The sequence below is a fragment of the Urocampus carinirostris genome, chromosome 12, assembly GCF_059441175.1.
Source record: "Urocampus carinirostris isolate Australia breed hairy pipefish chromosome 12, RoL_Ucar_1.0, whole genome shotgun sequence".
NCBI lineage: Eukaryota > Metazoa > Chordata > Actinopteri > Syngnathiformes > Syngnathidae > Urocampus > Urocampus carinirostris.
The window spans coordinates 3,201,589-3,228,739 of record NC_142360.1 but is presented as its reverse complement, the minus strand read 5'-3'; the positions used below and the strand labels follow the sequence as shown (position 1 = coordinate 3,228,739).

The window sequence follows — 27,151 nt, the reverse complement described above, 5'->3', positions numbered from 1 at the left end:
TGTGACTCAGCTGTGCCCACTCATTTGGCGCCAGCTGCCGCGGGTTCTGATTGGCTCCCTGTCACTATTTGAACTCAGTCCTGTCGATCCCCTGTTGTCAGTCTGTCTGCGAATCTCTGTGTATACTAAGCAAGCCTTTTTCGATCCTGGCTCACGCCTGTACCGTTTTTTGTCCTGTTTGTCTCCCACTACGACCTGTTTGGATCCCGACCACGTCTGCTCTCCCGTCCCAGCTTACAACTCGTTTCTGACCCAGACCACATCTTGCTCTCCCTGTCCCGGCTACCAACCCGTTTTCCGCCCCTGGAACCGCCATGGCTCGCTACGGAAGATCCACTTCTGCACTTCCGAGTGCGAGAGCGAACACCGGATCGTGGGCGCAGCCCTTCCTCGTTCCTTCAATAAAACTTGTGGTAAACGTTACGCAAATGGGTCCTGTTTCCATTCGGGTCCTGAAAATTACATGTTTTACCCTGGAGTGTCAATGTTTCACAACGTTTATATCGATGACAATAAAGACAATTCAATTTAATTGTGCACGATTGCGCATTATACACAAATAAATACTGTAGAAAGTATATGAATGTAAATTTTCTTCTTGCAGATATTCACTTAAAACAGTTGGCTATGAAAAACCAAGGAATATTGTGCATTCAAGTCAAAACTTGTAAATGGGACCGACAGCCACCACGTATGATGCGCATGCTTCCCAAATTATTGAGGGCGAGGGGTGATGAAGCAGGACCGAAGGGGTACACGGAAAAGGTTTTATTACTCACTGGAGTGGCAGCATTCAAAGTGCATGAAGGAACATCTCGTCCGCTGAGCGTGTGTAAGCGACACGACGAGATATGTTTGAAAACACGCCGACCTGAAAATGTCATCCCGGTAAAGCCGCGGCTAACGTGAAAAATGTACTGTTTTATTTAAACCGGCTGTCAGGGGGGAGCGCACACGGCATGGCGCATACATTACCGCATCATGACATATCGCATGTATTATTAATTAGAACAAAAATAAATTGTGGTAAGCCTTCTCATCATGTTATTATATGAAATGCATTTTAATAATTGAGATTGAAGAGATTATTTTGGCACATCTTTTTAAGTCATTATTTCTAGGCTACCAATGACGTATGTCGATGTCAAAGATCAGTTATATCAAGGCTTTCATAGGCAGCTATAGACATCAAAGATCCATTATTTCTAGGCTGCCATATACTGCTACTAATTTCAAGTGTCATAAATGGCTCTATATTTCAAAGATCTATTCGTCTATGAGGACATAGATGCCTACAGACATTAGAGAAACATAATTTTTAGGCTGCCATAAATGCTATATACGTCAATGATCCATTCTAGCTAGATTTCTGCTGATGGATAAAGACATAAAAGATCCGTTATTCCTAGGCTACCAATGATGAATATAGATGTCAAAGATCAGTTGACTCCAAACTTTTATGGACAGCTATAGACTTCAAAGATCCATTATTTCTAGGCTGTCATATACAGCCACTTATTTCAAATATGCATTCTAGCTAGATTGTCATAAATGGCTATATATTTCAAACATCTATTCATCTATGAGGCCATAGACGCCTACAGACGTCAAAGATTATTTGTTTCTAGTGTAGCATACAGTATATACCGCTAGTGGTCGAAAATCCATTAATTTTAGGCCACAGTAGACGGCTTTATATGTCAAAGATCCATCCTAGATAGGCTGGAGAAGATGGCTGGGACAAAAAGGATCCATTTGAGCTAGGCGTCAATAAACGGGTACAGACATCAAAGATCCATTTTGGCTAGGCTCTCATAGACAGCTATAAATGTCTGGACCCAATTTAGTTAGGCTGACATAGACTCCTATCATTGTCAGGGGTCCTCTATTTCTAGGCGGCCATAGACATCAAAGTTCAACTCTACCTAGCTTGCCATAGACTGCTACGCATGTCAAGGATCTATTTTTAATAGGCTGCTGTAGATGGTTGTTGACATCAAAGATCAACTCTTACCAAGCTGTCATTGGCACATACATACGTCACAGATCCATTCTAGTTGGGCTGCAATATAGGGCAGTAGACATTAAAGATCCATTATAGCTTGACTGTCACAGATAGCTATAGATGTCAAAGAGCCATTCTCCCTAGGCTGCCTAAACAGCTACAGATGTCAAGGATCTTTTTCTCTAGACTGTTGTAAACTGCCATACGCTAAAGATGCGTTCTAGCTAAGCTGCCATACATGGCTGTAGACATCAAATATCCATTCTAGTTAGGCTGCCATATACTAATATTGTTGTCAAAGATCCCCTATTTCTAGGGTGCTGTACACAGCTACAGACTTAAACAAATCTAAGATAGCAAAACAAGGATTTTAGGTCATGTTTTCTGGGGAAAATTGTTAAAAATCAAAACTCCAAACGTCGTAAAAGTGAGTATGCTAACTTTTAGCAAGACAAGATGGTAAATATAGAACCAGATCAATAAGGATTGTTAGAAAAAAAAGTACACCCTGTGATTACTGTAATGCACTACTTTCCGGTCTTCCGATGACCAGACTCAAGAGTCTTCAGCTGGTACAAAATGCTGCAAAGAGGCTTTTAACAAGGACATAGAAGTACGATGACATCACCCCAATTTTGGCTAACCTGCATTGGCTCCCTGTTAGCCTAAGATGCGATTTTAAGGTTCTCCTATTACTATACAAAATCATACATGGACTTTCCCCCTCATATCTTTCAGATCTGATTTCCCCCTATGTCCCGGCCCGAAGCCTTCGTTCTGAGAGCGCCGGTTTCCTGGTGATCCCAAGAGCCAAGAAGTGTTCTGCTGGTTCGAGAGCGTTCTCCATCCGGGCACCGGTGTTGTGGAATGCTCTTCCCCCTGAGATCCGATCTGCAACCTCAGTGGAAATGTTTAAATCTAAGCTTAAAACTCACTTCTACTCTATAGCATACGAATAACCTAAACTTATTATATGTAATAACTTGTGAAGCCCTTTGAGACTATTTGTGATTAAGGGCTATACAAATATAAATGACTTGACTTGACTTCAAGTAGCCTGAAATGCGAACGCATGCTAATTGTGCACATTGTGTGTAAATTAGCAACATTGGAAGGTTGTTAAAATGATTCCAAAATAGGAGTGCTAGGATGTGATCTGGCAGCTTTAGACGAAGATTCGGAAAACGTGTTAGGCGTCGGCGAAGCGAACAGCTCAAGCGCTAGCGGCTAATTATTGGGTGCCAAACATGACAGATCTGTAATCTCTATTTTTATGATTATCTCAACTAAAAACAGACCAATAATTATTATATATCGCATATAACATGTAGCAAAATAGCAACATGAAAGGAAAATTATAAAAACATGCTATTAGATAGGTTGCTTAAATAAAAAGTGTAGTTCTCAATACTAAAACCAAATGTAATGGTGTATTGTGACTTTAAAGAGCTCAAGAGAAATGATCATGAGTGGGGAAAAATTAAAGAACTAGAATTGAGTAGTTAGCCGTTTGCCGTCAATTTTCACTCAGTACAAAGTACTTTCGCATACATGTTTGGATTACAAACTGGCAAAAAATAAAGTAGTGTTATTTCTGAATCAGACTGATCAAAATGTTATTGTAGCATGTAACAAAATAGCCACATGGAAGGAAAAAGGGGAAAAATATAACATGCAATTGGCCACGTTGCTAACATAGGTACGTGTAGTTTTTAATACTAAAAACAAATTGAATGGTTTATTGTGAGTTTAAAAAGCTCAAATGAAAAGATCATGACTGGAAATAATTGGATCAGGATTCGGGAGTGAACTGCACTCATTGCTATTTTGAAGAATTGGAATTGAGTAGTTAGCCGTTCGCCTCCAATTTTCACTCAGTACAAATTGCTTTCGCATCAATTTTTAAATTACACACTAAAAAAAAATACTGTTATTTCTGAATCAAACGGATCAAAATGTTATTGTAGCATGTAGCACAATAGAAGAATAAAAGGAAAAAACATAATAACATGCTGACAGCTATTATCGTAACACAAATAACCAGGGTAAGCCATCCTATCCTTTCAGCAATATTGAAATTTATATTTAAAACAAATACAAGTGATTATTGTGGATTTTTTAAACTCACTTAATTCACTGCAATAGATAGCTAATAATGGCAAAGACCCATTTTAGCGAGGTTAGTGGTGAATGAGCGTTAAAAGTTAAACCGAGCAGAATTTGAAATTATTTACATTAAAACATTTTACATCAGTTTTGTGTACTGTATTTACCGCACTATAAGGCGCACCTAAAAGCCTTCATTTTCATTCAAAGGCTGACATGCACCTTATATACACATCAATATTGAGTCGTAACATGTTTTCCAACAGTAAGTAGCCGCTGTCTCGAGTTTCTCCTGTGGAAGAAGTAGTGCGCAGTGCATGCTGGGATATATATACACCGGCGTTTTATTTCCGAACTAATGTGTCAATCATCATTTAAATTGGTTACTATTGGCTAAAGTTATTCGGATGTAAAGGAGGCTGGTCCCTTTCAACATTTACAGGCTCGTATAGGCTAAAAAGGGGTATAAAAAAGCCTGTAATTGGCCAAAAAACTTGTGAAGACACAAGTTAGGTTGGTCTACGGCTAAGAGAAAATAATTTTTTTAGTCTGGTGATTTGTTAATGGGAATTATGGGGCTAAACAGAAAGTTAGCAACATGCAACATCCATTGATGCAGAGATGCTTTTGGGTGGACTTTTTTTTACTTGTCGACATTATTGTTTGTTTTAGAGTGTGTAAATATTTTACACGGTTGGATTCACTACCCTCACAGATGTAAGGGGACCATGATTGCGTATTACCAACGAATGTGATGGCTGCAAGACGACGTCCTTGGTGGCTTTTCATTTTTGGGTATCTTGTTGCCCACTGATCGTAATGTTTCTGTGATGAGTATATTTTTCAATTGTCAGCAGATCTTGAATCACAAGAGTTTAAGATGTTTAACATGTTGCATGATGTATTTCCTTGACTGGTGACATCGTACAGACACTGTGTCTGTGCCTGAGACATGTATTTGCTTGTCAACATTCAGAGGTTAATAAGGTATGACTGACTTATCCGACCCTTTTTGTTGACGTTCCTACTGTAGCACCTTATAGTCCGGTGCGCCTTATGTATAGAAAATATATGACAAAAGACTATTTTCTGAGGGTGTGGTGTCACAGACCAGAGTAAGGCTTGCTTGATTGCTTGACTGGCGGAGAGCGGTAACGAGCAAGGCGGGAGTGACACTTCCATGTCGGAAGAAGACAGGGGGGAATGGCAAGTCTTTTGACCAGGGCTGGAGATCAGAGGCGATGTCAAGTTCGTAATAGTGGTCGTACGTAGGCGGCAGGCAAAACAGGCATAGTCAGGTTCAGAAACGGGTCAAAAAACGGGAATCAGGCAGGAAACAGGTTTAAACAGGGACTGAGTCGGATGGGAACGCTCACTGAGTGAAAGAATGAAACACAACAGCTCGCAATGATCTGACAAAGTTTGAAGTGAAGTCGGGGGCTTAAGAAGGGTGTGACCACCAATCAGCTTGTCCGGATTGTTGGCGCCAATCAAGCTGCCACAGGTGTTCCAAATTGTTCCAATTATGACATGCGGCTTATTAACCGGTGCCTTATCATGCAGAAAATACCGTACCTTTCTTAAAAATAATATGCAACTACTGTATTTGCTTCTCAGTGAAAAGTATGCATCTTTTGGCTTCAAAGCCTTAATAAAGAAGTATAGTTTTAATGCCAAAAGCACATTTTATGATGCATCATGACTCTAAAAAGCATAAGGGAATTCTCAAAAAGATAACGTCAGATTTAATCATTTGTACCAAATTAAAGCAGGATAATGTATTTTTGCAACATAGAAATTGTCATTAACCTCAAGATAACCCCAAAAAAGCGAAAAAATAAAACATTTTTGGTGTCTTAGATAAAAGCACTTACGGATTCTTTTGAAAAATCATGGTAATAACATTAATATAGCATACCTGTTAACCTCCAGGCTCCATGCCCTTACAAACTGTCGTATTTTCCCTTACAAAATACAAAATAATCTTTCAACATATTTTTTTTCCGAACGTGTTTATTTATGTAGTTTAACATGTTATATTGTACGTGTGTTTCGTTATATCATATATATTGTTAATTAACGTTTTGTTGTGAGATACTGAGTTGCTCGACATGAATGAGGTTTATTATTAAAAAAAGTTCAAATTAAATCAAGTAGCCTGGACGTTCACTGTAGAAGGAAAAAAATACATGCAAATATAATTAATCAGAATAATATATTTCCTTATTCTAATTATTAATTTGTTTTCTGCATTAAATTATTGTTGGTAATATAATGATTAAAGGGATAACCACAAACCTGTCTTTTTTCATTTTCTCCTTTTATACTTCCTTTTTTTCTTAACTTCTTTATACAACATAATAATTCGTAATAGAATGCATCAAAGCAAGTGAGCTGTTTGAGAGCAGGCTCTCTTTAATGAGTTCAGCCGAAAAAGCCGGTTCTCTAAAAAGAGACGGACTTCCTTTCACTACACAACTACCACATGAAATCTGATGTTTTTTAAGACCACATGTATTTCAAATTTACTCAATCAACCCCGCCTGATGTTTTCAGATCAGAATGACTTACGCATGCATGACCTATGCGCACAGTAGCATCATACCTTTGGCTACGTTTGCAATGAAAAAAACGATACGATAACGAGATAGAGCCTACCGCGGCAAACTCCTTTGACTTGATTGATTTGCCGTTTCATGATAGTCGGTGTATACCGGACGGTACCCATAATTGACAAATTTGCCATTTTCCGTACAGATGTTCTTGTACGTCGTACACGTCTTAAAATGGATAATAAACGTACTTTGTATGGCAAAAACCTACAGGTTGACGGGTATGTAATGACATAGTACCGTATTTTCCGCACTATAAGGCGCACCTAAAAGCCTTTATTTTTTTCAAAAGCTGACCATGCGCCTTATAATACAGTGCGCCTTATTTATGAAACAAAATTAATTTGCAAAGTCTTGCAACTAACTTGCAGCCGCCGACTAGATTTCCCCCCGAACGCCAAGTATTATTTACCGGCGTTTCATTGGCTAACCAACGTGTCAATCATCATTTGAATGGATCACTATTGGCTAAAGTTATTCGGAGGTCAAGGGGAGGATCCTTTTTATCATTTACAGGCTGGCATTGGCTTGAACGGCAAAACAAAGCCTGCAATTGGCCAAAAAAGACGTGTCAATCATCAGTTGAATCGATCATTATTGGCTAAAGTTATTCGGAGGTCAAGGAGCGGATCCTTTTTATCATTCACAGGCTGGCATTGGCTTGAACGGCAAAACAAAGCCTGCAATTGGCCGAAAAAGATGAATGCGTATAGCACGTGGCTGACGGCATACAGAAAGCATTTTTTTCTATTTTGTATTTGTAAATATTTTATTCTCCTGGATTTACTAAACTCACGGATATAAGAGGACCACGGCTGCACATTATTATGAACGCAACGACTTTGGTGAGCTACTCTGGCTATATATATTATCCCTGTATCTTGTTTCAGACTGAAATCGATGTTTCTGTGATAAGCGGTGCAGATAATGAATGGAATGGAGTGTCTATTTTTAAATTAAACTCAATTCCAAGTGTTTATTGTCATATATACAGTAAAGTTGCGAGTGAAAAAGAGAATATAAACTAAGGAATGGTTGGCATTTCTTGAATCCCAAGACTTTAACCTTCCGAATGATATTTGGAACGATGCATTTGAGTGACATCGTACGGACACCGCATCCGCACGTGTTCTGGACACGTATTTGCGTCTTTGCAAGCTTTCGGAATGTTAAGGGGGTAATAAGTTTGACTGAACTCTCTGACTGTTTTGTCGACGTTCCCATTGTAGCGCCTTATAATCCGGTGCGTCTTATGTATGTCAAAAATAGGACCAAAAACTAATTTTTCGGGGTGTGCCCTATAACCCGGTGCGCCTTACAGTGCGGAAAATACGGTAATATCATGCCAAGTTGTTTTTATAGAAAAGAATATTGTCGCTATTCAGTAACAAGAAAATTAGCTCTCTCCTTCAAAAAGCTTAATATAGAAGGATAGTTGTCAATACCAAAAGTATATTTTATGATGTTTAAAGACTAAAAAGTACAAATAAATCATCCAAAAAAGTCAGATTGTGGCTTGGAGGCGGGTTTGATCACCTGCACCAAGTAAAAGCAAGTAACTTTGGATTAATCTGGAAACAAAGACATTCCCTTTACCTCAAACGAACCCAAAGAAGTGAAAAAGGAAAAATACAAATTTTCTGGTGTCTTATCCAAATATAATGACATAATGTTTTGTAAAAATTACAACAAAGTAATAAGATAATCATAAATATATTGGCCTGGACAGGAATGGGCGCCACAAGGCTTTACTGACCCAAGACACACCACAGGAAATTGTGTCCCTACGGCCCTAGTGGTTAAGGGATCCAAACTAACCTATATGGTAACAACATAGTCATAAAATATAAAGTTGGAACTCTAGAAAAGGATGTTAAACTATTCGCCCTTTGCACTATTGCGTAATAAAATGGTAGCTCTCATCTTCATAGAGGTTGATGTTTGTTGGCCTGGACAGGGATGGGCTCCACCAGGCTGTACTTGCCCAAGACACACCACAGAAAATGGTGTCCCTACGACCCTAGTGGTTAAGGGATCCAACCAACCTATATGGTCACAACATAGTCCTAAAAATATAAGGTTGGAACTCTAGAAAAGGATGTTAAACTGTTAGCCCTTTGCGCTATTTGGTAACGAAAAAGTAGCTCTCATCTTCATAAAGGTTGATGTTTGTTGGCCTGGACAAGGTGGGCGCCACCAGGCCTTGTCATCCTGGAAGGGGAATTTCCTCATGTGCGGTCCCTTCTCGAAGTTTCTTCATTTTCCTCATCTTGAGGATTTTGAGTTTTTCCTTGCCCTCATGTCGGTTTTAAATCAGGGGATGGTGTGAAATTGTCTGTAGTCTGTAACAGTCTGTGGTCTGTGCAGCGCTTTGATACTCCTTGTGATTAAGGGCTATATAACTATAACTCTGCGATATTGGGTAACGAAAAAATAGCTCTCATCTTCAAATGGGTTGATATAGAATAGTAGAAGTACAGGTTCCAAGACCAAAAGTAGATTCTATCATGTACTATGACTTAAAAAATCACAGTGAAAACATAAAAAAGGAAATGTCAAAGAGGGTTTGTTCATCTGCACTAAATGAAAGCATGGTTAAGTAATTCTGGATCATTCTGGCGACAAATAACTTCACTTTAACCCCAAGTAAACCCAAAGAACTAAAAAAAAAGTGTTCATCCAAAAGCAATGACAGAATTTTTCACGAGCGGTGCTATTAATAAGCCCTAAGTGTAAAGCGGCCTCCTTGCAATCAACGGAACCGAGATTTGGGAGTGCAAAGCCGCTGATTGAATTGCTTTCCAGAGTTTTTTTCATCGTCTGGCATATTTTTTTACAAGGATGCACGTATAGCGCAGCACTTACCCCTGGCAGTGTTTTTTGTTCGTGGAGGGCATTCTGGGCTTTGATGGCGGACTCTCGGGCGCAGTAGGTGAGGAAGGCGCAACCTGTAAAAATAGACGCGGCGGCGTTAGGAATAAAAGCAGAGCGAATCACGCAAGCTCGATCAGGTAGGGAGAATACTGAAGCTACAGATTTGGGGGAAACCGTGTGGTTGGGCCATTAAGAATTTTGATTAAAAATGGCTGTTGAAGCCATACAAAGAATAGAATAGAATAGAATACAATACAATACAATAGAATACAATAGAATTCAATAGAATACAACAGAATATAATTGAAGAGGAGAGGAGAGGAGAGGAGAGGAGAGGAGAGGAGAGGAGAGGAGAGGAGAGGAGAGGAGAGGAGAGGAGAGGAGAGGAGAGGAGAGGAGAGGAGAGGAGAGGAGAGGAGAGGAGAGGAGAGGAGAGGAGAGGAGAGGAGAGGAGAGGAGAGGAGAGGAGAGGAGAGGAGAGAAAAAGTTCATTGGTGTCCCCCTCACAACCCTCCTGGACTTTCACAACTCCCACCTCACTGACAGAGCCACCAAGATTGCAAGTAACCCCACCCAGCCTTTTTAACCTCTCTGGAGTCTCTGAGCCAGAACCAGCAGGCTCAAAGACAGCTTCTTCCATCTGAGCTCTGAAGTCTCTGCCCTACCCCCTGTGCCCTCTGCCAAATCAGTGCATAACTGTTCTTTTTAGACTAGATTTTTATTTAAAACCAATATATTTTTGTACTCATACTTGTATATGTTTATTTAAATACTTTTGTTTTTATATGATCATATAAGATTATAAATACATAGACATGTAAAGAAGAAATTAAAATATAATTTCACTTTTGTGTCATGTGACTCAAACTTGTATAATGGAGTTTGTGAGTGGATGCAAAGAGGGATGAGGAAAATGTACTGCTACTTGTTCTTGCTGCTATCTGTTATTGTGTATTGTGCCTTATTTAATGCATGTGTGCACACAAGGAAGAGGAAGTCATTTGATATATTCTGTATGTTATGCATGTAGCATATTTGACAGTTGTAGTTGAATATTATTGAAAATAAGTCTTTATTGTCAATAGCCTTGTCTGCTTGGTGATGACTTACAAAAAGTTATTTATAATATTCTTATTTTCCTGACTATAAGACGCACCTAAAAACCCCCAATTGGCCAGAAATGTGCCCTTTATAATCTTTTGCACTAAAAAAAAACGGTGGATAAAATTGGAACGGCATGGTTACAATTAAACTATACTGCGGACAGTAACTGTTTTGTCTCTGGGAAACTTAATGAGGGGTCTTTGAGTGCTCTCTGGTGGTTAACATGTTAACTGTATAGCTATATGTCACGGCTACCTTGTCACCCAATTGGCCCCGCCCGTGTGGCACCAGCTGCAGCTCGTTAACAGATTGGCTTTCAGTCCTTTTAAGCTCAGGGCACTCTCTCTTACTTGTCAGTCTGTCAACAAACCTCTGCCACACAAGACTTGGGTTATGACTCGGTCCTGTTTTCCTGTTGGTATTTCCAGTCCGGTATTGTTTTCGTTTATTTTTGTCCTGTTTGATATCGGTTTCCAGTTTCATTCCAGCCTATTTTTGTCCTGTTTATTATTCTCTCCAATTTTCGTTCCCATCTTGTTTGTCATGTTTATTTTCGTTTTCCTGTTTCATTATCTATCCTGTCTGTCTTTTCCGTCCTGTCCGGTATCGACCCCATCTGTCCGATATCACCTCGACCAATTTGAATCGATCTCGTCGGTCTCTGGCTTTCTGTCTTTCCACGCCAAACCGCTTCCTAACGTGCATGACTCCCCATTTCCCATAATTTAAAAGGCTTGTGTGAGAACGTCGCGCGTTTTGGTCCTGATCCTGTTCTGGTTCCTGACACTATAGTTAATTTTAGTAGTGAAACAGGTGTCATATTGTTGATTTATGTTCTATGAAAGGAATTACTTTGATGTAAATGTATTTATTGTAATGCAACCTTAGATCTTATTGTAGCTTTAATTCCAGGCGTTTTGTAGTCCAGTGCGTCTTATAGATGAAAAATATTTCACAACATGCTATTTCTGGGGATACGCCTTTTAATCAGGTGCAGAAAATACAATATTTCCCTATTCTACGTCATGAGCAAATATTCAGTATATAAAAAGAAAAACGAATGTTAATCTGCTGCCACCTACTGATGTGGATGACTCACAGTTACTTGGCTGATAGAAAAGATACTGAAAATACAAAAAAAATCATATGTGAATAGAAAAATGAGAATTCCCTAAATTTCTTTCTTTATTTTTTTAACAAGCAAAATGCATCTGCATTGCTTAGCGGATAGATGATCGGATCAGGCTGCTTGGAGTGTTGGGACACCAGAGGGGGTAAGTGAGCCGACAATATGAGACCACACTAAAGCAGATATTTATTGTGGCATTCATTGCGGGTTTCTTGACACAAAACCTAGCCAAAGACCTTAAGTACAACTGTGTAAATCTTTACGAAATTCCAGTTGTTCCGGCACCTATAAATCACATAAAAAAACTCACACACACACACACACACATACACACACAAAAAAAATCGGGATTTATGAAGTAGGTTGTATTATTTCCTACTGACCCAGATATTATGATTCCATTCATTTCAGAAGTAGAACGAAAACTCAGAGATTCCAATTGACGGGATCACGGATACTACGTTCCTACGACAACACGTCAACACTTTGCGGTGTTGAAAAAAACTCAGAAAACGCCATGTAAAGCAGCGTCGGGATGTCGCAAAATATGATGTACGCTAACCTGCGCGAACCCCATTACCAGAACACGAGCAAATCTATTTATTCAGACGGTGGCAGGGAAAATGATTGCTTCAATATTCCATCTGCTTTCTCTTCATCCCTCGTCTCTCCCCTGACAGATGTTGCCTGGGTGCGCGCCGCGCAAGCTAGCCATTAGCGAATGTGCACACACTACTCACTCAGGAGTGATTTTGCTTTTCAACACCGCCTAGCTTGCTCCGTACTACGTATTTGTCACTTTTATTTTTTTTATTTTTTTTTTTGCTGACACGTTTGGTTTAGGTCCATGAGTGTATTGCATGGTGTAGCATTTGAGGGACAATGTGTGTTATTTAGCGGCCCCTAGTGGTAAAAATTACTTCATACAATTGATCATGTTATTAATACGTTACTACTGTGTTATAACCAGGTGGTATTTATTAGAATTTGTGTTAAACTAAGCTCAGTCAACCACTAAAACATCAGTTGAAAATCACTTTTCCTAGAAAATTACAAGTGTGTATCACTTGCGAGCTATTTTGAGACCCTGTCCAGGGTCAACTCGGGTGTTTTTAGAAGGCTACCTAATGCCTGCTGGCACTATGTTGGAAACCTCTGATTTATCATAAAAACATGGAGTCTTCTGAAGACATAATGATCCTCGCAAGTGTAAGTTTTGATATCAGTTTTAATTTCAATCCACAGTCTTGTCCCTCTCTGCATCCACCCACTAACTCCATTATACCAGCTCGACTCTCATCACCCAAAATTAAAATATTATTTCAATTCTTTTTTACATGTTTATGCATTTATAATGTTATATAATCATAAAAAATAGATAAATAGTACTTACTATCTACTGTTTTGTTGAGCACTATGCGGGAGACCCCTGTTCTATCATAAAAACATTCAGTTTTTTTGAAGACATAACAATCCTCGCAGTGGGAGTTTTAAAATTGTTTTTTATTTGAATCCACATTCTCGTCCATCACTGCATCCACCCACGAACTCAATCATACAAGCTTGAGTCACATCACAAAAAAAGTGAAATAAGATTGAATTTATTGTTTACATGTCAAAGTATTCATAATGTTATATGATCATATAAATGGATATTGTATATAAGTAGTACTTACTATCTACTCTTTTGTCGGGCTCTTTGTTGGAGACCTCTAAACTATCAAAAAATCATGCAGTCTTCTGAATACATAACAATCCTTGCAAGTGGAAGTTTTTAAATCAGTTTTAATTCAGTCTCAGCATCTACCATACATTATATAATATCATGAACCGGATCAGGACCCACACAAGCCTTTTATTTTACGGGAAATGGGGAGTCATGCACGTTAGGCAGCAGTCTGGCATGAAATGATAGGAAGCCAGAGGCCAACAAGATTGATACCAATTGCCCGAGTAGATATCGGACAGTTAGGATCGATACCAGACAGGACGGGACAGACAGGATTGATAATGAAACACGATATCGAAAATAAAACAGGACAAACTAGACGGGAACGAAAATTGGAGAGAATAATAAACAGGATAAAAATAGACGGGATCAAAACTCGAAACCGATATTAAACAGGACAAAAATAAACAGGAACCATACCGGACAGGAAACGCCAACAGGCAACAGGACCGAGTCAAAAGTCTTGTGGGGCACATGTTTGTTGACAGACTGACAAACAAAGAGTGAGAGCACTGAGCTTCAATAGACGGAAAGCCAATCTGTCAATGAGCCGCAGCTGGCAGCACATGGGCGGGGCCAATTGGGCGCCATGGCAACCGTGACAATATAAGATACTTTTATTCATCCTAAAAGGACATTGTGTTTTATTTAACGCCACCTAGTGAAAAATAAAACAATATTGATTTGAATGATACGCAGAAAAAGATGAACTATAATACAAAGAGGTCGACAAGATAATCAAAAACGGAATTATTTTGTGTCTGCAAAACAAGTGATGGTTTATCATACCTTTCATTGCGATGTCATATTTTTAATTGTCTTTTTTCTCGAGGGAGTAATAAAATAGGTAACAAGTTACCGTATTTTCCGCACTATAAGGCGCACCTTAAAGCCTTTATTTTTTTTCAAAAGCTGACCATGCACCTTGTAATACAGTGCGCCTTATTTATGAAACAAAATTAATTTGCAAAGTCTTGCAACTAACTTGCAGCCGCCGACTAGATTTTCCCCCGAACGCCAAGTAGTCCGCGGTGTATGCTGGGATTTATTTACCGGCGTTTCATTGGCTAACCAATGTGTCGATCATCATTTGAATCGATCACTATTGGCTAAAGTTATTCGGAAGTCAAGGGGCGGATCCTTTTTATCATTTACAGGCTGGCATAGGCTTAAGCTGTAAAACAAAGCCTGCAATTGGCCGAAAAAGATGTGTCAATCATCAGTTGAATCGATCACTATTGGCTAAAGTTATTCGGAGGTCAAGGAGCGGATCCTTTTTATGATTTACAGGCTGGCATAGGCTGAAGCGGCAAAACAAAGCCTGCAATTGGCCGAAAAAGATTAATGTGTATAGCACGTGGTTGACGGCATACAGAAAGCATTTTTTTACTATTCTGTCTTTGTAAATATTTTATTCTCCCGGATTTACTAATCTTACGGATATAAGAGGACCATGGCTGCACATTATTATTGAACACAACGACTTCGGTGAGCTACTCTGGCTGTATATTTTCCCTGTATCTTGTTTTAGACTGAACTCGATGTTTCTGTGATAAGCGGTGCGGGTAATGGAAGAATGGAGTGTCTATTTTTAAATTCAACTCAATTCCAAGTGTTTATTGTCATATGCACAGTAAAGTTGCGAGCGAAAAAGAAAATAGAAACTAAGGAATGGTTGGCATTTCTTGAATCCCAAGACTTTAACCTTCCGGATGATGGAAAGATGCATTTGAGTGACATCGTACGGACACCGCATCCGCACGTCTTTGCGTCTTTGCAAGCTTTCGGAATGTTAAGGGGTAATAAGTTGGACTGAACTATCTGACTGTTTTGTCGACGTTCCCATTGTAGCGCCTTATAATCCGGTGCGTCTTATGTATGTCAAAAATAGGACCAAAAACTATTTTTTTGGGGTGCGCCCTACAACCCGGTGCGCCTTATAGTGCGGAAAATACGGTAATTATCATTTTTAATTCATTTTTTTCCAACTGATGCTGATAACTGGTAAAATCCTGCTCCTGGAGACTGATACCAACAAACGCTTATTAATTTGTTTTTTATCAACTGCATGCAATATTTAGAAAAAAAAATAAAACACCATAATGAAAATGCCGATTTGCTTTTGACTCAATGCCCTCCCACAATGCGTTTTTCTGTCTTTGTTCGTTTTCGAATCTCAAGTGCAATATAAAGACTGCAAGTTGGAAATACAATACATTTTTTTGGTATTGTATATATTAGCTATGGGTTCCAAAACTTGCAGTGATGCTAAAGGGATGAGTAAAAACATGACAATGGACGTAAACTTGTGATTATAATAAAATTATACCGTATCACTTTCCCCGATAAGTAACATAACTGTACCCAATCAAGAATTGTGTTTACTATAGGCAAATCATGCAAATAAATCCTTTAAAGGGCAAGACATTCATTGCCAGAGGATTTTTTAAAATAGGTTTTACTAGTACTCTGATGTTTTCTCCCCCCTCAGCATCCACCCACTAACTCCAGCATAAGTCCCATCACACCAAAGATAGATCACATTTAATTTTGTACATGCATTCACAAGATTATTTAATCACATAAACCTACATTTTCCATCCGTAGTACTTATTATATACCATTTTGTTATTTGAAAGTGTATAATATTTGACCACTAGATGTCTCTGCTTGGTGTTTAGCAACCGTAAACATGTGCTAAATGGAAAAGTAATAATACAAACAACAGAGACTCAAAGTGAACAAAACTGTCATGATGACTGATTAATATCACCTGTGCCCGCTCGTTTGGCGCCAACTCCTGCGGGCTACCTGATTGGTTCCCCGTCCTTTTTAAGCTCAGTCCTTTACTCGCCTGTGGTCAGTCCGTCAGCGAACCTCTGTTTTGACAAGGCAAGCATTTTGACTTTGACTCCCGTCGGTCCCGCCTTTTTTCACCCATTTTCCACCCGTCCGCGCCTGATTTCCCCGTTTGTCTCCGGCTGCAACCTGTTTTTGATCCCGACCACGTTTTTGATCACCCGTCCCGGCTTACGACTCATTTTTGATCCCGAACACGTTTTGCTCTCCTGTCCCGGCTATCGACCTGTTTTACCGTCTACGACACTACGACGCTCTGGAAGATCTACATCCGCATTCGGAACACGTTCCGATTCTGTTAGCAGTTTGCTTCCCATGTCCAGCTAGCACCGGATCACGGGCACTGCCCTTTCTTTCTATCTTAATAAACTTGTGGTCAACGTTTCGCATTTGGGTCCTGATTCCGTTCTGGTCATGACAAAAATATTATTATTTTGGGTCACTTTTTGCTTAGCTTCTCACTGAGAACGATAAAAGGAAAAAAAGGAAATTGAAAAGGGAAAGAAAACAAAGAAGAAAAAAAAATTGAAAAATAGAGAAAAACTAAAAGAAAAAAAGGAAAAGAAAAAAGGAAACAATAGAAAAAGAATAAAGGAAAAGGGGAAAAAGAAACAAATCTATGAAAAAGGAAGAGAAAAAAGCAAGGAAAAAAGGGAAAAAAGGAAAGGGGAAATCAAGAAAAGGGTGAAAGAAATAATTGAAAGACTAAGAAGTAGAAATGAAAAAGAAATGAGAAAAAAAGGAAAAAGGAGAAAAATAATACTGAGCAAAAACTTACAGTACTACACTTTTTACTACAATCTACATTTTTCTTTGTCAGCTCACTCCAGGTAAAGATCCTATGTCAAGTAAATTCAATTTCTCGCCTGGCAAGTATTTAAAAAAAATATTTTCATGATAGTTCGTATACTTTTGCTTTTAAATAAATATATTATATCTTATTTTCAAATGACGTTGTTGTTGTTGTTTTTACCACCAGGAGGCGCTAAATAATGGACACTCTCCCTTTGATGTCTTTGTCTTGGCTGATTACCACAGATTTCTACCACCCAATAAACTGTACAGACATTTCACTTCACGATCCCCACCTCAGAATGGATCGAAATTTGCAGGTGGAACGCACCACAAGCTCTGGTGGGCCATATAGTGCCTGCGAGCCTTCGTTTGAATACCAGTGTTCAAGGATTTTTTTGGGTTGTTTTTTCTGTTTTTTCTCCTTTTGTTGATATACAAGACAAAAAAATAAATTATTCACGCAAAACTCTCTGCACTTTTAACGTATAGCTCCATAAGAATTAGCAGCCCCCGGGCAAAAAGTGCTTTAACGGCTGCGTAAGTGGGGACGCAAACAGGCGCAAATTGCTAGCGCCGCGCCGCATAGCAATGGCGATGATGAAATAGTTTGAAAGCCCGAAAAAGAGAAAAGAAAGTGCAACCTGCTGACAAAGCAACGGGCAGAACCCGTCCTATTGTGAGGAGATGATCCAGCGGATCGTCTGATAGAAAGCTCTAAGCGGCCTTATCGGCCACATTGATTTCACCTCCAAAGAGAAAGAAATACCTCCTGCTCTTTTCTCTCACCGAGCACTGAATCTATCTTGTTCTTTTCTATTTCCGACCCGGGCTCCCACTCCCCCTGTTTTCTAATGATATATTTTTCCGAGTGCGTCCTGGGGAATAGGCCGCTTCATCTCCACCGTGTTGGATCGCCGTGTAATTAAAATGTGAATAAGTGAGTGAAGCGGGAGGGAGTGTTAAGAGATTTTTTTCTTGCTGCTGCCTTTGCTAGAGCGGCGTCAATTTTGAGATTGTCCAAATTTGATGTCGCCGAGTCATTAAAAATTGTTTGTTTTTAATCAAAACACAAAAATGAAAAAATGTGCATGGTCGTTCCAATTTGTCACTATGTATCAGTGAGCTATGAATGGTTGGATGTCTCCTCCCACTGCCCAAAGTCAGCTAGGATGGGTTCCAGCGCCCCCGCAACCCTACTGAGGAAAAGCAGTACAGAAAATCGATTGATGAATGATATCAAAAATGAATATACAAGTTAAATGAAAAATGAAATATGATTTACATTTGGAGTGACGTGACTTGAGCTGGTCGAGTGGAGTTGCGGGCGGATGCACAGGGGAGGAGGAAAAGGCGATGGTGGTTTGAAAATGAAACTGATTTTTGTGAAGATAGTAATGCCTTACAAGATTGTATTGCTTGTTTTTTTACCTTGTTTCTAATAATGGTCCTGATTATCGATTGGCTATGGCCATGCATGGTTAGCAAGGTTAGCGATTTGTGTGCCCTGTTTATATTTCTTGATAATCACAAGCTTCCGTTTACATGGTTATTATGTTTTTTTTCTTCTCCCTTTAGCATCACTGCAAGCGTCAGGGCCCATGGCGACTAAATTCAGGTCAAAAAGTACAGTATGGTAGTCTTTACGAAGCACCCAAGAATTTTAAATGAATGAAGATTGAGAAAGCCATTGTGGGAGGTAGTTCAGCCAATAAGGTATTTGTATTTTCTTGATGCCGCGATGCAAACGAATAGCATAACTTTTATATGACGTCGACCAACAGCAGACAGGCAACATAGTGACTTAACCGAATACGCAAAGAACACAATTTTAATTTAGGAAATGTCATATATTTTCTACAATTATTTGTTGTTGATGCCGCATAGTGCGGGAAATGTTCCAAAGAGGGGCTGAAAATATCGTAAGTGAAAACACTGTAAAGCGGGGTTGTCGTATCCTGAGGGGTCTTTTGTACACCAAACAGACTGCTAAGCTTGTAATACAAATTTCACTCGCTTTCTTGATTGTTTCTTTGTTCCTGAGGACCAGGCTTCCCTGAAGAAATGCTAGTAGAGGGATGATGGAACCCAAACCCACAACATCAGCACTGATCCAAAGTGATTATGACCTGAATCATCGCCTGTTGGGGAGCCTCCGAGGCACAAATTGACCGTGAGGGTGGTAATCAGCGTGGTCTCCGAGAAGCTCTTAGTGGCAGCACCTTATCCCAGAAAAATAAAAAAATCCTAAATGCGCTCCCTAGAAAGTCATTCGGGTAAGAAGGAGTTAAGGGGGAAGGTGTAATAAAATGCTTTGACTCATCATCGTTCCGACAACAATATTTTCTCTGCTCGGACCTAATGGCCTTGTAACGAGCGGTGTAATGTAAGCAGTAGCCTAGCGTAACCTGTGAACCTTAATGAAGTCGGACAGACACCTTAAATGAAGGTAGATGAGCATCCTGTTCGCCAAGTCGTCAAGTTTTTGTATAGTCCTCGTAGAGTTCAGTTTCGCAATGTCAGAAAACGATTAAACAATGTCAAAACATATTTTGTTTTAAGTGAATCACATAGATATGTTATGTGACTGATCCTGGTGGACTGTGAGGTTGGGGGTGGGGGGGGACATTAGCTTGCATTTGTGCATCAAAGGTTGCCGTAACAACTCCACCACATGGGTCCGCCCCTCCAAGGAGACCGGAACCCAGAGCTGGTACACGTCCCACCTTGCAACGGCAGTCTGAATTTGTCCAGCAAGAAGGCGTATCCTAACAAGAAGTACTGGAGCAAAACCATGGCCGGTCCTGACCAAGTAAGATAAGAAGATAAGAAGAAAAGAAGAAAAGAAGAAAAGAAGAAAAGAAGAAAAGAAGAAAAGAAGAAAAGAAGATAAGAAGATAAGAAGATAAGAAGACAAGAAGACAAGAAGATAAGAAGATAAGAAGATAAGAAGATAAGAAGATAAGAAGATATGAAGATATGAAGATATGAAGATATGAAGATATGAAGATATGAAGATAAGAAGATAAGAAGATAAGAAGCTAAGAAGCTAAGAAGCTAAGAAGATAAGAAGATAAGAAAGAGAAAGAATGAATAAAAGAAACAAACAAACAAACAGAAAGAAAGAAACAAAGAAAGTTAGGGAAAAAATTGACAACTATACATTTGCATCATCAGTTCTTTGGTTCCAAATACTCCTACTGGTACCAGGCCCTGGGAAAAAAACCAGCCTATGCCCCCGAAGTAAAACCCAACCAAAATCGCCTCTCTGATTTCCGAATGACCTCGAATGCAACACTAGTGGCGGGACCCCCTCCCATTCCGACTCTCCTCCCTGACCCCGACCGGCATCCGACCCGTACCATTGATTTGTTGCGCCTTCCCCGTACCGACTCCCAACCCGAGCAGTCAAGCAAATCTATAGGTGGCGCAATCTCGAAGGAACGTCTGTGTCGTGTACTTACGTGTACTTACACGCAGTACACGTGTCGGGGTGAAGCGTGTGCCGCCTAATAAGGCTGACAAAGGCAATAAATTCCTTGGGAGAGGGATCAATATCGGGTAAAGAACCCTTCATAAAAAAGAAGGATGGACTGACAGCATGAAGCTGGGAGTGATTCTACCGATACTTAAAACGATACACTGCGGGGATAACTACATCCCACGATTGCCTGGTTCCGTCTCAGACGGGCTTCTAATAAAGTCGGCGGAGGAACTGCGCCGCTGTGGGAGGCGACGTGACGGATTAAAATGTGCGTGCGACCCCGAGAGAGCCCGACTTGTTTCCGTAGACAAACGCAAAATGTCAAAAGAGCTATAACGGACTAAAAAAAGAAAAACAAAAAATGTTTAAATCCCTATTTTCATAAAAAAGGGGATCCGTACATAAAAGCAATTCATTTACAGTATTTAGTCTAAATCTGCGTTTTTCAACTGGCCTTTGCAAAATAATGCTAATAAAAGAAGGTCATTTAAACGCCTCAACCGTAGATGGCGATAACGCCATGCTCGATCTTTAATACCTGTTCAGACAAACGGCAAGGTTTGAAAGGGACCACATCTCATTTTATTGTTATTTTGTCAGTTTTATTGTATTTTTCTGCCCATAAGAATGTGTCCCAAGAAAGTTAGTGATAAGAAAAAGGAAAAGGAAAAAACATTGACAACAAGAAGGGAAATTATTGCGAAATACGAAAATGGTGTACAAGTGTCTGCCGGAAGGTGCAATAAATGTTCCTTTACCAGAATGTTCATCTTTATTGACAACATAATTAGATAAATATCGGTAATAAGGTACATGCTTCATTAATATTGTAGGGATTTTTCTAGTTTTAATTTTGAAAATCGTTAGGATTGAAACAAATTATTATTTACTGCAATCAGTTAACAAATTTCCCTCTAGGTGTTGCTTGTGTGTCACCATAAATCTATTTTTTCTGTAGGATGCTAGAATTTCCTACACTGATAAAAAAAAATTACGTTATTACTTTAAGTTCTTTGAGTTCCTATATGAATTACTAATTCCAAGAAAACTGAATCAATGAACCAGGCCGATTGAAATAGACACACACAATTTATTAACACAGTGAATCAATGATAAAAAAAAAAAACAATGGGAGGAGGGAAGCGCCGGAGATTGTGGGAGTTCGCTGAAAGCCTGGCACAAAAAGAAAGTTTCTGCTAGAATGCTAGTCGATTTGGGAATATTCCCTTGTACAGAAAAAATGCTTATTCCTAAGAACACGCAAACATGGAGTCAGCTGTCACCTTACTTGTGTTGCAGAGAGATTTGGTCTTGTGCTCCAGATGATTGCAACGCATGGCCCACGAGCTGAAGTCCAGGCCGCAGAGCAGGCCCGCGCGGCCATACCATACGCCCGTCGTGCGAGACGAACAAGCAAGCCTATTGATCAGCTACTCTTTTTACATGGACCAGTGACGCTTGACCAGATCAAGCGTCCCTCTTAGGGCGTGGTCTCAGGTGTTTGAAGTTGCTAAACTTGTTAGAAACCCAAAAAAGTGAGAAATTTGCTTAATGTTCTGTACTTGACAATGTCCCTCCAATCGACATAATTACGTGCAGTGAGAACATTTTTTTTTATCAATACATTGCCTTGGATGTTTTAATTACATTCAAAGCCTCATGTTATCAGATCTCATTATGGTACATGGTGAATTGTTACGTCTGGAAACTGTTCCATCTAATACAAAGTGAGTTATTTCAAACAAAGATGGTGGAAGTCATTTTTGTGCTGGGCTCATTTGCTCTACAATATTTGGAATTTCATTATTATGTGGCGATTTTAAAGCTGTTTTATGTGGTCTCTTATATGCAATGTAGGCTTATATCCAAGTATGTACGGGATGTGAAGTCGTTTCGGTTTTGCTGGTCATTTTAAGGGGAATATATTCTACTATCTCTGCTTTAAACTGCACAATCCTGTTAATAGACTGCGCTTCGATATCAAATTAGCTAACGTCAAAGCACGCTAAACCGGAAGTGCGGGTACAAAATAAACCTATTTACGTAAACCCCGGACGTATCATAAAAATCAGATTCACCTGGGACTTGGGCCTGCAAACAAAGGTAATTGGTCTCAGTCTGTCTGCCCTTACCTCTGCTCCAATGGTCAAACATTCGAGTTACAAAAAACGGTAGATACGGAAATAAAATATGGAAACATTGCTGTAAGTTAGATTGCTATATTGTGCACCTTTTTCCGAGTAGAACACAGTACAGTATTGATTCTATCCGCCGTTACTCGCTTATACCGCTGTAAGAGGTCACCCAGCATCCACCCCGAAGAAGAAATCCGCTTCCTCCTCTTAGTTCGTGTGTAAACATTCTATACTGCACGCTAAGAACTTTGACTTTTTTGTTGTTTTTTTCTTTCTCGTGCATCCATTCAATATGGTTGATGTGAAGTGTAAAGAAGAAGCTAGATGTTTCCTTTGAAATGTAAGTGGAATAAGGAAGATTGATGCGGTTGAGAAAATGGTTGGATCGCTTTTTTCAGCCACTTTCTACCACGGAGGACGAAGTCGCCTAACTCTTGAAGCCCAGCTTCCAAAAGTAAGTTAAACTAAATTTTATTTAGAGCATGTTATTTTCTGAAATGTTTATTTTTCAGTATGAAACCATGCAGGTTACTGATACAAGCTCTAAAAATACTTAGATAAACCTTAAACATACAAAATATAGCACTGAATCAACCTACGAACAAATTCAACTTACGAACGACTGTTTGGAACGTATCTCGTTCGTAAGTAGGACAGCGCCTGTACTCAGGTGTTCCTAGGGAGCTACCTGGTGCCCACAGGCACCACATTGGTGACCCCGGTTCTATTCAAAGTGTTTGCGCTGTGCCCTTTGAATACAGGTTTTTTTGTTGTTGTAAACTCTTCCTGTGCACTATCATGCTATTGCTGTTAAAGTCAGAGCCAGGACTATGAATACATGCGGCCACCCGCATCCCCGACGAGGAAGCTAATTGACACGGTTAATGGATGGACTTTCACGGTGGCTGTAAATAATATGGAGGTTGCCACTTAGCGCCTCCTGCTGTTTTACTTCTGGGACGCCAAAGAGAGTGGACCTGCCAAGTCTACACTCCGGACGTGTCGCTCTGTACTGCAAACGAGAAGTGATTTTTTTTTTTTTTTACACAAAAAAATCAATATCCTGCAACTCTCTTCTACCCTGGCATGGGATTTTCAAAATACAAGAATACAAATGCATTGAGTATATTAAGAATATGATGAACTTAATGTTCTGTATTGGTGACCCTGGTAGAACAACATCAATTGTTTTCACTACAACAGTTTCAGTGTGTGAATGAGAGGTAAGATCTTGGGCCCAGGCCCGAACCCGACCTGACCCGGCCAAAAACTCCGTCCGGGTTCGGGCTTAAAATGTCAAATATTAAGTCGGACGGTCGGGATTCTTTCTCTCTCTCTCTCGCTGTTCTACACTGCATGCACTTACTTTTACTCAAGTAATTATTTAAATTCAAAAATGCTTACCAAACTATCAATTTAAGTCAAAATCACTAACTCCAGAAATGTCCATCCTCGTGTTGGGGTAAAAGACGCGTGACTTCCTCCTTCCAACTTTCTCACGTCAGACGTCATTTCCGCTTCTCGCCAAAAGCTTACAAGCTTTACAAACTTTCAAATATTTCACTATTTGCAGCTTGTAATCTCCAGAATTCGATTTTCTTTTCAGTGCCAATTTGTTCAGTTTCACTTTCACTTTCTTTTACTGCACGCTGTCGAAATGCGAAATTTGTCGCCAAAAACTTTGACGGCAAATTAAAGCTTCGGGTTTATTTCGGGCTCGGTTATTAAATCCAGTTAATCTGTCGGGTTTGAGCGGGTTCGGGTTTCTAGCCTTGCAACTTCGGGTCGGGTCAGGCTAAAATTTTTAGGTCCGAACTCACCTCTAGTTTATTTACAAAGACATTTGCTCGGAAGGTTACGGCAAATTACCTCTGAACGGTAAAAACTGATCGTGATAGTTATACCCGTGTAAAACCAGTAAATCGTACAGTTATATAAATCAGTATTTGACTCCAAAAAATACATTTTGCTTATGTATTCGAAAAAACGTAACTCAAACTTAGCCAAACACAACGTGGCGGAGTGAGATAACCGGCCATCTTGGCTAGGCCGGTCAGCTAGCATCATTTAAAGAGAGATTGACAGTCTGATACCAAGTGTTGAGAATGTATTGTGATTCAGTGTGTTTATCGCAATAGAAAAAACTATTTCTCATCCATTTTCTATACAATTCAAGAATAACAAAGTATAATGTTATTAATATGTTATTACTGTGCAATTGCAATGTTATTTACAAGGTTTTGATGATGAGAAGTATGGTTGAAATAAGCTCAGTCATCCACTAAAACATCATACCAGTCAGAAATACCACTGCCCAGAAAATCTCCATGACCCACCACTAGAGAGCTTTGTTTTTAAAACCACTCCACAAGCTACTTGGGTGTTCTTGGGAGCCACCTTGTTCTCGCGAGCACTGTTTTGGTGATCAAAAAGTGAAAATTAAATTTGATAAATACTATCTTTCAAAAGTTTGGGTTCTCTCAGAAATTTCCATCCAAGATACTTTTTTAAAAAAATAATAATCATTATTTCCGACATTCTCTATGTCTTGATAATAGTTTCTATTTATTTTGCAAATCATTTCATAAATGAGTGAAAACACACTATTGTGTTGGTGACCCCAGTCGTCTCCGAATACTGATAAATTATAGAATAATAATTGCCCTAAATACTAGTATTATTATGTATTAGATGTATAAAATATATGTGTATTTATTAGAATTATTATTCATAATGATTAACATTTATTCAGGCCCGAGTGACCTAGACACTGATGGGTGAGAAGAAGAAAAGTAATTATGAAAGGTGTTGCCAGTGCCAGGTATTTGCTGCCAAGATGTTCACAAATGTCTTTGAAGGAACAGTGTGTATTATTTAGTGCCTCCCATTGTTGAAAATAATTTATTTATAAAACAAAAACAATATTGATTTTAATAACAAGCGAATATACATGAACTATCACTGTCATGATGACTGATTACATTCACCTGTGTCCGCTCGTTTGGCGCCAGCTGCTGCTGGCTTCCTGATTGGTTCCCCGTCCTACATAAGCACCGTCCTTTCACTTGCCTGTTGTCAGTCCGTCAGCGAACCTCTGTTTTCACTAGGCAAGCATTTTTGACTCTCACTTCCGTCGGTCCTGGTTTTTCACCCGTCTTCCACCTTTCTGTTCCTGATTTCCCCGTTTGTCTCCGGCTACGACCCGTTTTTTGACTCTGACCACGTTTTGATCTCCCGTCCCGGCTAACGACTCAATTTTTTCCCCCGACCACGTTCCGATCTCTCATTGCGGCTATCGACTCTTTTTTTCCGTCTACTACACTACGATCTCCCGCTACGGAAAATCCACTTCCGCATTCAGTACATGCTCCGATCCCGTGAGCGGCTTTCTTCCCGCGTCCAGCGAGTACTGGATCGCGGGCGGTGCCTTTCCTCTATATCTCAATAAACTTGCGATCAACGTTACGCATCTGGGTCCTATTTCAGTTCTGGTCATGACAATCACATAAACTGGCTTTTTTTCTTAACACTCCTAGGTCAAGAATTTATATTTTCCATAACATGAGCCTCACCCAAAGGGACATCTTACTGCTAAGGGTAGATATTTCATCATGGGGTCACTTGAGGGCCTGCTACACTCTGTGTCCACATATCATAGTTAATGTTTATTCGAAATGTAACAAAACAATCTACTTCTGAGAATGCCATTACCCCCTAGTGTAGTGGAGGTGCAATTGCACTTTATTCTAAAAAAGTTAAAGAAAAAAGTCCTCAAAGTCAAACGTGGTGGCGCCCCAGGGGGGATGGTTGGAAGGGTGGTGCCAGATAATTTGAGAACCACTGCAGTACACCATACTGTGACATATTATTTTGAATTCTGTTTTTAATTTGCAGAAAAACTTGACTTAATTTACGTAATTTTTCATTTTTTCTTTTAATTTTCTCCTTTTTTCGGGGGTAGCATGACACTTCCGTAGTAACAGCTAGCGAAAACTATGCAGTTTATGCAGAGAGCCAAGAGTGTATTCAGCAGCAAGTTTATTAGATGTGAGGCCACCGCCTTTGAGCCGTTTTAAGCTTGGGGGAGGAATCGATTGATCGGCACGAACGCCGATGACCGGCGGGTGTCAAGCTGTCTGCTAACAATCGGATCAGGTGCTCGCGGCCTTTCATTCCCTAAATTGAAAGCTACCTTTTCAAAAACTCGCTTCAAAGACCGTGTCCGCATGGGAGCATGTGTGAAGTCTTGAGACTTGTGACTAAGAGGAGAAAAAAAATCAAATATGATACTGTATAATAAGCATGTTCTTTGATATTTATGT

The 27,151-nt window shown here is 39.6% G+C and overlaps 1 protein-coding gene across 4 annotated transcripts in view; it reads right to left on the bottom strand.

Moving 5' to 3' along the window:
* LOC148354678 (CUGBP Elav-like family member 5) overlaps nucleotides 1–27,151 on the bottom strand; it is a 492,473-nt gene that overhangs the window by 440,058 nt on the left and 25,264 nt on the right. For all 4 annotated transcript variants that reach the window (XM_088349927.1, XM_088349929.1, XM_088349930.1 and 1 more), the window contains exon 2: nucleotides 9,589–9,671. In XM_088349927.1, coding sequence (XP_088206053.1) covers nucleotides 9,589–9,671 — 83 coding nt within the window. The remainder of the gene's footprint in view (nucleotides 1–9,588; nucleotides 9,672–27,151) is intronic.